General features: G+C 46.0%; 1 protein-coding gene across 3 annotated transcripts in view; it reads right to left on the bottom strand.

Annotated features, from left to right (window-relative positions):
- Positions 1–14555, bottom strand: part of GTF2IRD1 (GTF2I repeat domain containing 1) — a 167714-nt gene that overhangs the window by 27282 nt on the left and 125877 nt on the right. For all 3 annotated transcript variants that reach the window (XM_081324876.1, XM_081324877.1, XM_081324878.1), the window contains exons 20-21: positions 11196–11379; positions 8036–8064 (exon numbers count right to left, since the gene is read on the bottom strand). In XM_081324876.1, coding sequence (XP_081181002.1) covers positions 8036–8064; positions 11196–11379 — 213 coding nt within the window. The remainder of the gene's footprint in view (positions 1–8035; positions 8065–11195; positions 11380–14555) is intronic.

Below are 14555 nucleotides of genomic sequence, written 5' to 3'. Positions count from 1 at the left end.
AAGCCATTTTTAAATCAGTGACACTGTTGACTTGGTGGCAGCAACAGCAGCATAATTCAATTGGGTATGGCACCAGCATTATCCTGAGGTGTTTTAATCCGCTTAGGAGCTCATGCTGGAAGGTTCTGTCATCACCACTAATCCCTGGGGCCTCTGTGGGAAGGGATCAAAAAGTCATCTGACACTCAGGGAAAAAAGAGCCTTGACTCTATGGGCATGGCCACTCTCTTGACTCTTTTTTAACCTCCCCTGGATGCACCTGCCTGATCCCATTTCCTATTTCTTCCCCTTCTTCCCATCGAAGTTTCCATTGAAATCCGTTGGGCAAATTTTCTGCTAAAGTTCAACGGTGTCATTTTTTAATTCTACTTTTTGTTGCAAAAATTTTAAAAAAGTTTTTCATTCCCCCCTCCCTCCCCCCCCCCAAAAAAAATAACTGTTGAGCAAAGGGTTGGAAGATTACAATGGCAATCTCCCTTATCCATTTTTCCTCGGTGCCGGAAAATATATTCTTTTGATCAAGCAAGAGGTGTCTCTCTGACAAAGAGCCCATTTTTTAAAGTTGGATTTATATCTCACCCTTTTTCCCACTAAAGCTCTGGAAAGCGTACACAGCATGTATCCAAAGTCAGGTCTCTGTAGACAGAGTTAAGCCCTGTAGATACTTTATTATAGAAATGACATTAATTGTTCAAACTGATACCCATTTTCCTCTAAACACTTCTCTACTCATTTGACACATGACTTTGGAACATTCCTAATTTGAGTAATATTTTTTTTGGCAAAAAATATATTGAAAGAAGAAAGGAAAGAAAGAAGTGAATGGCAAGGGAAGGAAAGGGAAAGGGAAATGGAAAGAGAAAGAGAAAAAAAAGAAAAGGAAGGAAAAAGGGAAAGGGAAGGGAAAGAGAAAGGGAAAGGAAAGGGGAAAGAGAAGGGAAAGGAAAGAGGAAAGAAAGAGAAAGGGAAAGGGAAGAGAAAGGGAAGGGGAAGAGAAAGGGAAGGGGAAAGGGAAGGGAAAGAGAAAGGGAAAGGAAAGGGGAAAGAGAAGGGAAAGGAAAGAGGAAAGGGAAAGAGAAAGAAAGAGAAAGGGAAGGGGAAGAGAAAGGGAAGGGGAAAGGGAAGTTAGAGGGAAGGGGGAGGGGGAAGGGAAAGAGAAGGGAAAGGAAAAAGGAAAGGGAAAGAAAGAAAGAGAAAGGGAAGGGGAAGAGAAAGGGAAGGGGAAAGGGAAAGGAAAGGGGAAAGAGAAGGGAAAGGAAAGAGGAAAGGGAAAGAGAAAGAAAGAGAAAGGGAAAGGGAAGAGAAAGGGAAGGGGAAGAGAAAGGGAAGGGGAAAGGGAAGGGAAAGAGAAAGGGAAAGGAAAGGGGAAAGAGAAGGGAAAGGAAAAAGGAAAGGGAAAGAGAAAGAAAGAGAAAGGGAAAGGGAAGAGAAAGGGAAGGGGAAGGGAAGGGGAAAGGGAAGGGAAAGAGAAAGGGAAGGGGAAAGGGGAAAGAGAAGGGAAAGGAAAGAGGAAAGGGAAAGAGAAAGAAAGAGAAAGGGAAGGGGAAGAGAAAGGGAAGGGGAAAGAGAAAGGGAAGGGGAAAGGGAAGTTAGAGGGAAGGGGGAGGGGGAAGGGAAAGAGAAGGGAAAGGAAAAAGGAAAGGGAAAGAAAGAAAGAGAAAGGGAAGGGGAAGAGAAAGGGAAGGGGAAAGAGAAAGGGAAGGGGAAAGGTAAGTTAGAGGGAAGGGGGAGGGGGAAGGGAAAGAGAAGGGAAAGGAAAGAGGAAAGGGAAAGAGAAAGAAAGAGAAAGGGAAAGGGAAGAGAAAGGGAAGGGGAAGGGAAGGGGAAAGGGAAAGGGAAGGGAAAGAGAAAGGGAAAGGAAAGGGGAAAGAGAAGGGAAAGGAAAAAGGAAAGGGAAAGAAAGAAAGAGAAAGGGAAGGGGAAGAGAAAGGGAAGGGGAAAGAGAAAGGGAAGGGGAAAGGGAAGTTAGAGGGAAGGGGGAGGGGGAAGGGAACGAGAAGGGAAAGGAAAGAGGAAAGGGAAAGAGAAAGAAAGAGAAAGGGAAGGGGAAGAGAAAGGGAAGGGGAAAGGGAAAGAGAAAGGGGAGGGGGAAGGGAAAGGGAAAGAGAAAGAAAGAAAGGGAAAGAGAAAGGGAAAAAGGAAGGGGAAAGAGAAAGGGAAGGGGAAAGGTAAGTTAGAGGGAAGGGGGAGGGGGAAGGGAAAGAGAAGGGAAAGGAAAAAGGAAAGGGAAAGAAAGAAAGAGAAAGGGAAGGGGAAGAGAAAGGGAAGGGGAAAGAGAAAGGGAAGGGGAAAGGGAAGTTAGAGGGAAGGGGGAGGGGGAAGGGAAAGAGAAGGGAAAGGAAAAAGGAAAGGGAAAGAAAGAAAGAGAAAGGGAAGGGAAGAGAAAGGGGAAAGGAAGAGGAAAGGAAGGGGAAAGAGAAAGGGAAGGGGAAAGGTAAGTTAGAGGGAAGGGGGAGGGGGAAGGGAAAGAGAAGGGAAAGGAAAAAGGGAAAGGTAAAGAAAGAAAGAGAAAGGGAAGGGGAAGAGAAAGGGAAGGGGAAAGAGAAAGGGAAGGGGAAAGGGAAGTTAGAGGGAAGGGGAGGGGGAAGGCAAAGAGAAGGGAAAGGAAAAAGGAAAGGGAAAGAAAGAAAGAGAAAGGGAAGGGGAAGAGAAAGGGAAGGGGAAAGAGAAAGGGAAGGGGAAAGGGAAGTTAGAGGGAAGGGGAGGGGGAAGGGAAAGAGAAGGGAAAGGAAAGAGGAAAGGGAAAGAGAAAGAAAGAGAAAGGGAAGAGAAAGGGAAGGGGAAAGGGGAAAGAGAAAGGGGAGGGGGAAGGGAAAGGGAAAGAGAAAGAAAGAAAGGGAAAGAGAAAGGGAAAAGGAAGGGGAAAGAGAAAGGGAAGGGGAAAGAGAAGGAAGGGAAAGAGAAAGGGAAGGGGGAAAGAGAAGGAAGGGAAAGAGAAAGAAAGAGAAAGGGAAAGAGAAAGAGAAAGAAAAAGGGAAAGGGAAAAAGAGAAAGGGAAAGGGAAGAGAAAGGGGAAAGGAAGGGGAAAGAGAAAGAAAGGGAAAGAAAAAGGGAAAGGGAAGAGAAAGAAAAAGGGAAGGGAAGAGAAAGGGAAGGGGAAAAGAAAGGGGAAAGGAAGAGGAAAGGAAGGGGAAGAGAAAGGGAAGGGGAAAGGTAAGTTAGAGGGAAGGGGGAGGGGGAAGGGAAAGAGAAGGGAAAGGAAAAAGGAAAGGGAAAGAAAGAAAGAGAAAGGGGAAAGGGAAGAGAAAGGAAAGAGGAAAGGGAAAGAGAAAGAAAGAGAAAGGGAAAGGGAAGAGAAAGGGAAGGGGAAGAGGAAAGGGAAGGGGAAAGGGAAAGGGAAGGGAAAGAGAAAGGGAAAGGAAAGGGGAAAGAGAAGGGAAAGGAAAAAGGAAAGGGAAAGAAAGAAAAAGAAAGGGAAGGGGAAGAGAAAGGGAAGGGGAAAGAGAAAGGGAAGTTAGAGGGAAGGGGGGAGGGGGAAGGGAAAGAGAAAGGGAAAAGAGAAAGAGAAGGGAAAGGAAAGAGGAAAGGGAAAGAGAAAGAAAGAGAAAGGGAAAGAGAAAGGGAAAGGGAAGAGAAAGGGAAGGGGAAGGGGAAAGAGAAAGGGGAGGGGGAAAGGGAAAGGGAAAGAGAAAGAAAGAAAGGGAAAGAGAAAGGGAAAAGGAAGGGGAAAGAGAAAGGGAAGGGGAAAGAGAAGGAAGGGAAAGAGAAAGGGAAGGGGAAGAGAAGGAAGGGAAAGAGAAAGAAAGAGAAAGGGAAAGAGAAAGAGAAAGAAAAAGGGAAAGGGAAAGGAGAAAGGGAAGGGAAGAGAAAGGGGAAAGGAAGGGGAAAGAGAAAGAAAGGGAAAGAAAAAGGAAAGGGAAGAGAAAGAAAAAGGGAAAGGGAAGAGAAAGGGAAGGGGAAAAGAAAGGGGAAAGGAAGAGGAAAAAGGGAAAGAAAAAGGGAAAGGGAAGAGAAAAAGGGGAAAGGGAAGAGAAAGGGAGGAAAGAGGAAAGGAAGGGGAAAGGTAAGTTAGAGGGAAGGGGGAGGGGGAAGGGAAAGAGAAGGGAAAGGAAAAAGGAAAGGGAAAGAAAGAAAGAGAAAGGGAAAGGGAAGAGAAAGGAAAGAGGAAAGGGAAAGAGAAAGAAAGAGAAAGGGAAAGGGAAGAGAAAGGGAAGGGGAAGAGAAAGGGGAAAGGAAGAGGAAAGGAAGGGGAAAGAGAAAGGGAAGGGGAAAGGTAAGTTAGAGGGAAGGGGGAGGGGGAAGGGAAAGAGAAGGGAAAGGAAAAAGGAAAGGGAAAGAAAGAAAGAGAAAGGGAAAGGGAAGAGAAAGGAAAGAGGAAAGGGAAAGAGAAAGAAAGAGAAAGGGAAAAGGGAAGAGAAAGGGAAGGGGAAGAGAAAGGGGAAAGGAAGAGGAAAGGAAGGGGAAAGAGAAAGGGAAGGGGAAAGGTAAGTTAGAGGGAAGGGGGAGGGGGAAGGGAGAGAAAGAGAAGGAAGGGAAAGGAGAAAGGAAAGAGAAAGGGAAAGGGAAAGAGAAAGGGAAGGGGAAGAGAAAGGGAAAGGAAGAGAAAGGAAGGGAAAGAGAAAGGGAAGGGGAAGGTAAGTTAGGGGAAGGGGGAGGGGGGAAGGGAAAGAGAAGGGAAAGGAAAAAGGAAAGGGAAAGAAAGAGAAAGGAGAAAGGGAAGAGAAAGGAAAGAGGAAAGGGAAAGAGAAGAAAGAGAAAGGGAAAGGGAAGAGAAAGGGAAGGGGAAGAGAAAGGGGAAAGGAAGAGGAAAGGAAGGGGAAAGAGAAAGGGAAGGGGAAAGGTAAGTTAGAGGGAAGGGGGAGGGGGAAGGGAAAGAGAAGGGAAAGGAAAAAGGAAAGGGAAAGAAAGAAAGAGAAAGGGAAAGGGAAGAGAGAAGGAAAGAGGAAAGGGAAAGAAAGAAGAAGAGAAGGGAAAGGGAAGAGAAAGGGAAGGGGAAGAGAAAGGGGAAAGGAAGAGGAAAGGAAGGGGAAAGAGAAAGGGAAGGGGAAAGGTAAGTTAGAGGGAAGGGGGAGGGGACGGGAGGAAAGGGAAAGGAAAAAGGAAAGGGAAAGAAAGAAAGAGAAAGGGAAAGGGAAGAGAAAGGAAAGAGGAAAGGGAAAGAGAAAGAAAGAGAAAGGGAAAGGGAAGAGAAAGGGAAGGGGAAGAGAAAGGGGAAAGGAAGAGGAAAGGAAGGGGAAAGAGAAAGGGAAGGGGAAAGGTAAGTTAGAGGGAAGGGGGAGGGGGAAGGGGAAAGAGAATGGGAAAGGAAAAAGGAAAGGGAAAGAAAGAAAGAGAAAGGGAAAGGGAAGAGAAAGGAAAGAGGAAAGGGAAAGAGAAAGAAAGAGAAAGGGATAGGGAAGTGAAAGGGAAGGGGAAAAGAAAGGGGAAAGGAAGAGGAAAGGAAGGGGAAAGAGAAAGGGAAGGGGAAAGGTAAGTTAGAGGGAAGGGGGAGGGGAAGGGAAAGAGAAGGGAAAGGAAAAAGGAAAGGGAAAGAAAGAAAGAGAAAGGGAAAGGGAAGAGAAAGGAAAGAGGAAAGGGAAAGAGAAAGAAAGAGAAAGGGAAAGGAAGAGAAAGGGAAGGGGAAGAGAAAGGGAAGGGGAAAGGGAAAGGGAAGGGAAAGAGAAAGGGAAAGGAAAGGGGAAAGAGAAGGGAAAGGAAAAAGGAAAGGGAAAGAAAGAAAGAGAAAGGGAAGGGGAAGAGAAAGGGAAGGGGAAAGAGAAAGGGAAGGGGAAAGGGAAGTTAGAGGGAAGGGGGAGGGGGAAGGGAAAGAGAAGGGAAAGGAAAGAGGAAAGGGAAAGAGAAAGAAAGAGAAAGGGAAGGGGAAGAGAAAGGGAAGGGGAAAGGGAAAGAGAAAGGGGAGGGGGAAGGGAAAGGGAAAGAGAAAGAAAGAAAGGGAAAGAGAAAGGGAAAAGGAAGGGGAAAGAGAAAGGGAAGGGGAAAGGTAAGTTAGAGGGAAGGGGGAGGGGGAAGGGAAAGAGAAGGGAAAGGAAAAAGGAAAGGGAAAGAAAGAAAGAGAAAGGGAAGGGGAAGAGAAAGGGAAGGGGAAAGAGAAAGGGAAGGGGAAAGGGAAGTTAGAGGGAAGGGGGAGGGGGAAGGGAAAGAGAAGGGAAAGGAAAAAGGAAAGGGAAAGAAAGAAAGAGAAAGGGAAGGGGAAGAGAAAGGGAAGGGGAAAGAGAAAGGGAAGGGGAAAGGGAAGTTAGAGGGAAGGGGGAGGGGGAAGGGAAAGAGAAGGGAAAGGAAAGAGGAAAGGGAAAGAGAAAGAAAGAGAAAGGGAAAGAGAAAGGGAAAGGGAAGAGAAAGGGAAGGGGAAGGGGAAAGAGAAAGGGAAGGGGGAAGGGAATTTGGAGGGAAAAGGGGAAGGGGAAGGGAAAGAGAAAGGGAAAAGAGAAAGAGAAGGGAAAGGAAAGAGGAAAGGGAAAGAGAAAGAAAGAGAAAGGGAAAGGGAAGAGAAAGGGAAGGGGAAGGGGAAAGAGAAAGGGAAGGGGGAAGGGAAGTTGAGGGAAAGGGGAGGGGGAAGGGAAGCAGAGCTACGACTTTCTCATGGAAATCTATTGTTACAAAAGCTCTTTAGGCTTGCTTCATCCTTCATATATATGAGGATTTTTTGCATAAACCAAGAGTCCGATCTGCACATCACAGAGCCGATGTCTCAGTTCGCATCACGCTAGCTCCCAAAATAACCAACCCCATTACGGTTTAACATTATCATATGACGTGACCACTGTGGAACTATTTCCTTTTTAAATTCATAATACGCTTTTCTTCTGCTATGCCAGGGCAGCAGTAACCACAGGGAGCTACAAATGGAAGAGGAAGGTCACTGCCTGAACTTCCTGCAAAGCTCTGTGAGCCAGACAAAGAGTTTCCTTACTTAAAGAGCTTTTACTTTACAGCAGAGGTGGGGAACTACGGCCCTTTTATGACATGTGGACTTCAACTCCCAGAATTCCTGAGCCTGACTGGCTCAGGAATTCTGGGAGTTGAAGTCCACAAGTCATAAAAGGGCCGTAGTTCCCCACCCCTTCTTTACAGCATTCTTTAAGAATCCCAATAAGCTGCTTCATTACAAAGAACGACCGCAGCTGAGCCCAAAATTGCTAAATGGGACATTTGTTAAGTGAGTTTTGCCCCGTTTATGACCTTTTTTTTTGTCACAGTTGTTAAGTGAATCTCTGCAGTTGTTAAGTTAGTAACACGACTGCTAAGTGAATCTGGCTTCCCCATTGACTTTGCTTGTCAGAAGGTTGCAAAAAGTGATCACCTGACCCTGGGACACAGCAACCCTCAAAAATGTGAGTCAGTTGCCAATTTTCTGAATTTTGATCACATGACCATCGGGGTGCTGCAATGGTCGTAAGTGTGAAAAACGGTCGTAAGTCACCTTTTTCAGTGCTCTCGTAACTTTGGTCACTAAAAATGAACTGTTGTGAGTTGAGGACTATCTGTATCAAAGTTAGGGCTATCGTGCTATATCCTGGTTTGGAGGGAGTAACATCAGCATGTCTGATCACCCTAGGGCAGGGGTAGGCAACCTCGGCTCTTTTATGACTCTTTTATGCTGGCTCAGGAATTCTGGGAGTTGAAGTCCATGAGTCATAAAAGAGCCAAGGTTGCCTACCCCTGCCCTAGGCATATCAGGTCATTCAGCATGTAGCCTTAAAATGAACAAAATCCATGAAGCAACAGAACCGCCATGGAAATGTGTAATAATTAAACAACTGAATGTGTTTAAAGAAGAAATAGGGTGGCAGTTGCATTAATTTTTATCCCTTGCTCTCTGATTCTAGACCGGCAATTTTGTCCTGCTATATGACAGCACAACCAGTCCAGGGGGACACAGCTATCTATCTTAATGAAACCCACCACGAACCAATTCTGGTAACTCTTTTATCATTAGGGATTAATGATATACAATACAGTGATAAGTAGCCCTAGGATACAAAGAGACCTATAAAAGTGAAACAGCATTTCTTCCATAAACCGCCCTGTTAAATTAAATCACAAAAGGATGGCAAAACACACTTAGCATTTTACTGTTAGGACTTTAAGCACTTACCAGGTTTAGGAATGAGTCCTTGAAAAGGCCTGAAAAGAAAAAAAAACATACTGTTGACTATGAAACAGAAGTAGGCTTTAAACTGGCCTTTGCGGCAAATATTAGGATCTAAAAAGATTGTGGACACCCCCACCCCCACCCCCCAAGAAAGATTGACACATAAAAAAGAGGATCTGGTTGTAGCTGATAAGAAATAATTGAGAAACGCAGGCAGAGCAGGCACCTCCTTTATGGCAGAGGGAATCAACCTAAAGATCCCAACCTAAGATTTCTTTTAAGAAAAGTCTGAAACTGCAAGCAAACCAATTCAGACCATAAAGAGTGTGAGCTTTTTGTTCAGTCAAGAGTTGGTTGTGAAGGCAGAGAAGGAGAGGAAAAAGAAGCAAGTGTATCTTTTATTTCCAGGCGAGCTTGGGTGGGTACGTCTTCCACGTGATGCAATCGGCCCGTGGGCCGGCAGTCTGACACCCCTGCAATAAGGTATACTGTATCCCTCAATAAAACAGAGGGACCCTGTTATAGGCATGTTAGAAGCCATGATGACTTGGCATCATTTTGTTCAACATGATATCTTTGACACAACTCACCTTTCCTTATTAAGCCTATATACATAACCTCCATCGCCTGAGCTGATTTATCAAGATAAGTGAAGGTTGCGTGTAAGATACAGTATCTTGCCTTCGGAAGTTGTGGATGCTCCATCACTGGAGGTTTTCAACAAGAGATTGGACAAGCATTTGTCTGCAATGGTATAGGCTCTCCTGCTTGAGCAGGGGGTTGGACTAGAAGACCTCCAAGGTCCCCTCCAACTCTGTTATTCTGTTAAGATAATGCTTTCCTTTCAGAAAGATTTTTAGAGATATTTTGCTACCATCAAGCTGTCTCAGTATTGTTTTGCCTTTGTTTTACCCTGAGGTGTCAATTTTGGATAGAATTCCCCCCTCTATGCTAAATCTAATTTTCTTTCATGCAGATTACCAAGGGAGAACTCATAATTTCATAACACAGGATATAAGGTATGATAGCAGGTGTAAAATTCAAACAGCAATATTTTCAGTAAAATAGCATCTAGGATAACAAGCAGCAGGAAAGAAACTGGTTATACTTCATCTAAGCATGGGATTGTACAAATCAGCTAATATCTCACCCTAAGCCACTTTTATATATGGCTTTTATGTAATCCACCATGTCCAGATTCACACATAATGCTAAGTCACAGGTCAGGATTTTCAAGCCAAAGAAGCTGGAAGCCAAGCCCAAAGTAAGAAAACCATATTAAGGCTTTAGAAAATGTTTGAACATACCAAAATTCAAAACCTATGTAAATCATTAAGAATTTTGTAGGAAGAAGATCCAATTGAGATATCCAATGTCTATGAACCAAGAGCCCAGAAAGTCACTGAGGATCAGGAAAGTTTAACTCAGGGGTGTCAAACTGCCGGCCTGCAAACCGGTTTCATCATACTGAAGCCGCGCCCACCCCATTGCCGGGAATGCAAAAAGAGTCGTGATATGTCGTGACACGTCACGTGACGTGGCGAGTTTGATACCCGTGGTTTAACTAATCAGTCTGACTTCTGCAACCCTACACACTGATGCATTTCTCAGCTGTTTTGGTTTTACATACCACATTTAACCAGGCCAATTACAAATCAAGCAAGCACATTTTACAATGTCCAAAGTTTTGTTAGCATCTAGATTTGTACTTGTAAGTCTTAGCTGGTTGTACAGATAGCATAAACCTATCCTGCTTGCTTATAGTTCATTGTACTGTGCAAACTCAAAGGGTAAATTTAGTCCAGTGCGCTCCCACAGAGAGGGCCTCCTTAGGGTGCCGTCGGTCAAAGAGTGTCGACTGGCGACCCCCAGGGGGAGGGCGTTCTCTGTGGGCGCGCCAGACCTTTGGAACCGTTTACCGGTTGAGCTCCGGATGGCTCCCGACCTTCGCTCCTTCCGACGTGACCTAAAAACATACTTATTTGAACAAGCCGGCCTGGTCTTTAATTTTTTTTAACTTTTGTATATAGTATTTTTTATTTTATTTATTGCCCTGTACACCGCCCTGAGTCCTTCGGGAGAATGGCGGTATAGAAATTAAATAAAATAAATAAATAAATAAATAACCAGATTAAGTGAATTGTATAAATGCAACCACCAGATGGCTGCTGAGATCATACATACTTTCATACTTTCATACTACTAACATACTTTCCCCTATTGAATGCCATTTCATACTAATCTAGTGAGCTGGCAGACCAAAAATAAGACTCTCTCACCAAAGAAAGACATTGGATGGTATTGGGCTGTCTTTTTGCATATTGTTGTTATATTATTCCCAGGCTTCATTGATTCCAATGCTTTTACTGCAAGGCATTCATCAAATAAATTCAACTTTCTGATATTTTTAGGTGGCCATTTTAAGGTTTTATCAATTGATTTTTTAACTGATGACTTCAGTGTTTAACTGTTTTTAGTTTACATTTTTAACTATCAGAAGCAAAGCTTCCATGTAACAGACTAACTGAGTGGAGGGGTGTCCATTTTTTTTCATCTATTAAATGAGACAGTACATCAATCATGGTAAATGTCAGCAGGCAAACAATACAAATTATTCTCATCATTTATGTGATGTGTGTAATAGCGTATTTAGGTAAATGACACATCACTGCATAATGTCTACAATTATGCAAATGATATAAATTCAGGGAAAAAATGTTTCCCTTGCATGCATAGTCTATTGAGGTGAAGTCCATATTTGTCCAAAAGGTGCATTTATCCAAAAGGAAGGCTATCTTGACTTTAAGACAACATCTCTCAAGAGACAATGAGACTGAAAATCATATTTTATTCCAAAATCTACATGCCATACTTATTGTATTCTCCATGATAATATCACAATCTTTTTAAAAAATAAATTATCTGGAGGAATGGAGAGACCTAGTTGTCTATTCAAATGTAAGATTTGACTACCCTCCACTTTGGGAAAAGTTCTTTTGGAAGATACGGTAGGTTAAAATATTAGACAAATAAAAATGATATTTGGAGAAATCCTTGAAGTATCTACTTCAGACGAAAGACTTAAACATAGGTGAGAAAGCAGACTAACACCCCTACAGATACCCACTGCTGCAACCTGATGCATATTCCTAAGGAGAAATACCTTGTAACTGTGAATTTGATCTTGTCCGCCACGGCTAAAATCCTCTCCAAATTCTGAGACCCGAAGGTGCAAGGTTTCCGGAATGGGATTCCTGGTGGCAACCCTTCAATGATCACTGAACCTGGATTGCTTTTGATACGCTTATATGGCACTTGGACTGGGTATTTGATGCCCAAAGCCTCACCTGAAAGGAAGGTATTACGAGGAAGGAGTTAGTCTTTTGCCACCCCTGATGTTGTTCTTGTTCAGCTTTGAAGAACACTTAAGCAGGTTTGGAAAAGGTGAGAACAAACATGTCTGTCTTCAAACCTCCCGTGTCAGATCGTAAACCGCAAGAATTTAATACTGAAATATCTATTTTTCTTAATTTCATCATTCCTATAAAAAGTGCTTGTTAAAGGAAAGTGCCAAAAGCAGGAGTGTGTATAGTTTGTCCACTGTACAGAAACAGTGATGGCAAGGATCACTCCCCCAAAGACCGTATGCTTTTAGGTTATGTAATCGTTAAGAAAAAAACCAATCAAAAATTCATGCAGATGCTTGCCTGTAAGTAGTTTAATTTAATTTAATTTAATAATTTGATTTCTATACCGCCCTTCTCCCGAAGGACTCAGGGCGGTGAACAGGGCAATACACAATAAAAATCAAGTACAAAAATTAAAAAACCATTAAACATCATGCCCATAAAATCAATACATATTAAGTTAAAAACTAATTTTAAAAACCCAACCCCATCCCGTCAGACCAGGCCAGCTTGTTCGAAAAAGAATGTTTTAAGATCGCGCCGGAAGGAGCGAAGGTCGGGGGCCGTCCGGAGCTCAACCGGTAAGCGGTTCCAGAGGTCTGGCGCGCCCACAGAGAATGCTCTCCCCCTGGGGGTCACCAATCGGCATTCTTTGATCGGCGGCACCCTGAGGAGGCCCTCTCTGTGGGAGCGCACTGGACGGAGGGAAGTTGACGCCGGTCGCAGGTGTTGCCGTAGGTAATCCGGACCCATGCCATGAAGGGCTTTGTAAGTCATAACTAACACCTTGAACCTCACCCGGAGAGCAACCGGTAGCCAATGCAGCTCGCGGAGCAAAGGTGTAACATGGGAGTGTCGGGAAACTCCCAAGACGACTCGCGCGGCTGCATTCTGCACCAGCTGGAGTCTCCGGGTGGACCTCAAGGGCAGCCCCATGTAGAGAGCATTACAGTAGTCTAGACGAGAGGTCACGAGCGCATGAGTGACTGTGCGCAAGGCATCCCGGTCTAGATAGGGCCGCAACTGGCGCACCAGGCGAACCTGGGCAAAGGCCCCCCTAGTCACAGCTCCAATATGCTCTTCCAAAGAGAGCTGTGAGTCTAGAAGGACCCCCAAGTTGCGGGCCCTATCTACGGGGGGTAATAGCTCACCCCCCATGGCCAATGATGGAATAATCGGAATTTCCCGGGATGCCGGCATGAACAGCCACTCAGTCTTGTCAGGGTTGAGTCGAAGCCTGTTCCTCCCCATCCAGACCCGGACCGCCTCCAGGCAACGGGACATCACGTCGAGGGCATCACTGGGGTGGTTTGGGGTCGAAATAAAAAGCTGGGTATCATCAGCATATTGGTGATACCCAACTCCAAAACCACGAATGATCTCACCCAGCGGCTTCATATAGATGTTGAACAGGAGAGGCGAGAGAACCGATCCCTGAGGAACTCCACAAATGAGAGGTCTCAGGGTCGATCTCTGCCCCCCTGCTAACACCGACTGCGAACGTCCCAGGAGGTAAGAGGAGAACCACTGGAGAACTGTGCCTCCCACTCCTAACCCCCTGAGACGTCACAGCAGGATACCATGGTCGATGGTATCAAAAGCCGCTGAGAGGTCTAAAAGGACTAGGACAGAGGAACAACCCCTGTCCCGAGCCCGCCAGAGATCATTCACCAGCGCGACCAATGCCGTCTCCGTGCTGTACCCGGGCCTGAAACCCGATTGGTACGGGTCTAGGTAGTCAGCTTCCTCCAAGAACAATGGGAGCTGATGCGCTACCACGCTCTCAACAACCTTCGCCAAAAAGCGAAGGTTGGAGACCGGACGATAGTTGTTTAAAATTGCTGGGTCCAAGGCAGGCTTCTTGAGGAGGGGTCTCACCACCGCCTCCTTCAAGGCGGCAGGAAAACTACCCTGACTCAACGAAGCAGTAATCACTGCCTGGAGCCAGCCTCGTATCCCGTCCCGGGCTGCATAAGTCAGCCAGGAGGGGCACGGGTCCAACAAACACGTGGTGGAGCTCAGCTTCCCCATGATCTTGTCCACTTCTTCAGGGGTCACAGGATCGAACTCTTCCCAGATTAAATCGACAAGACCGCCCGTATCCTCTTCGTCAGACTCTGCCCAGTCGGAGTCCAAACCGGTCCGGATCCGAGCGATTTTGTCCGACAGAAATCGACTAAACTCCTCGGCTCGACCCTGCAAGGGTTCCTCCCTCACCTCCTGATTAAGGAGAGAGCGAGTTACCCTAAACAGGGCGGCTGGGCGCAATCTGCAGACGCAATGAGGGTGGCAAAGTGGTTAGACCTAGCCACCCTCAATGCTGCGAGATAAGTTCTCGTAAACGACCTTAGTCGTAACCGGTCGGATTCGGATCGGCTGGACCTCCAACAGCTCTCTAGGCCCCGTCTCCGACGCTTCATCTCGCGGAGCTCCATGGAGAACCATGGGGCCCGTTGGGATCTGCGTCGGGTCAAGGGCCGCATGGGTACAACTTGGTCGAGTGCCTCTGTGGCTGCCCTTTCCCAGGCTTCCACCAGGGCATCGACCGAGCTGTGAGCAAAGAAGGCAGGTGGGGGCCCAAGCGCCGTTTGGAACCGCTCAGGGTCCATAAGGCGCCTAGGGCGGAACCATCTTGTTGGCTCAGCAACCCCACGACAGGGAGTGGCAAAACGGAAGACCATCCGCAGGAGATGATGATCGGTCCATGACAGGGGTGACAGGGGTGAATTAATTGGAGAACCACCCCCCCCAAGATCATCTAACCACCGTCCGGATAGAAAAACCAGATCGAGCGTGTGACACCCCCCGTGAGTTGGGCCCAGAATAACCTGCTTCAGGTCCATGGCCATCATGGAAGCCATGAACACCCGAGCTAACTCAGATGATCCCCCCAGGGATGGTAGGTTGAAGTCACCCAGAACTATAAGTTTGGGGAAGCTCAGGCAGGGCTGCTGCCACGTGTCTAGGTGAAATATACACCAGCAGCAAGCCCAATTGAGCTCTGGGACCGCATCTCAGGAGGAGGGACTCACACCCGGCTATCTGGACTATGGTGGCCTCCCGCGGACATAAGGTCTCCCTCACAACAACTGCCACTCCACCGCCCCTACCCTGAG

Source organism: Vipera berus (assembly GCF_964194415.1).
Source record: "Vipera berus genome assembly, chromosome: 1".
Classification (NCBI taxonomy): domain Eukaryota; kingdom Metazoa; phylum Chordata; class Lepidosauria; order Squamata; family Viperidae; genus Vipera; species Vipera berus.
The sequence above is the reverse complement of the archived record's forward strand: the minus strand, read 5'-3'. Positions and strand labels throughout refer to the sequence as shown.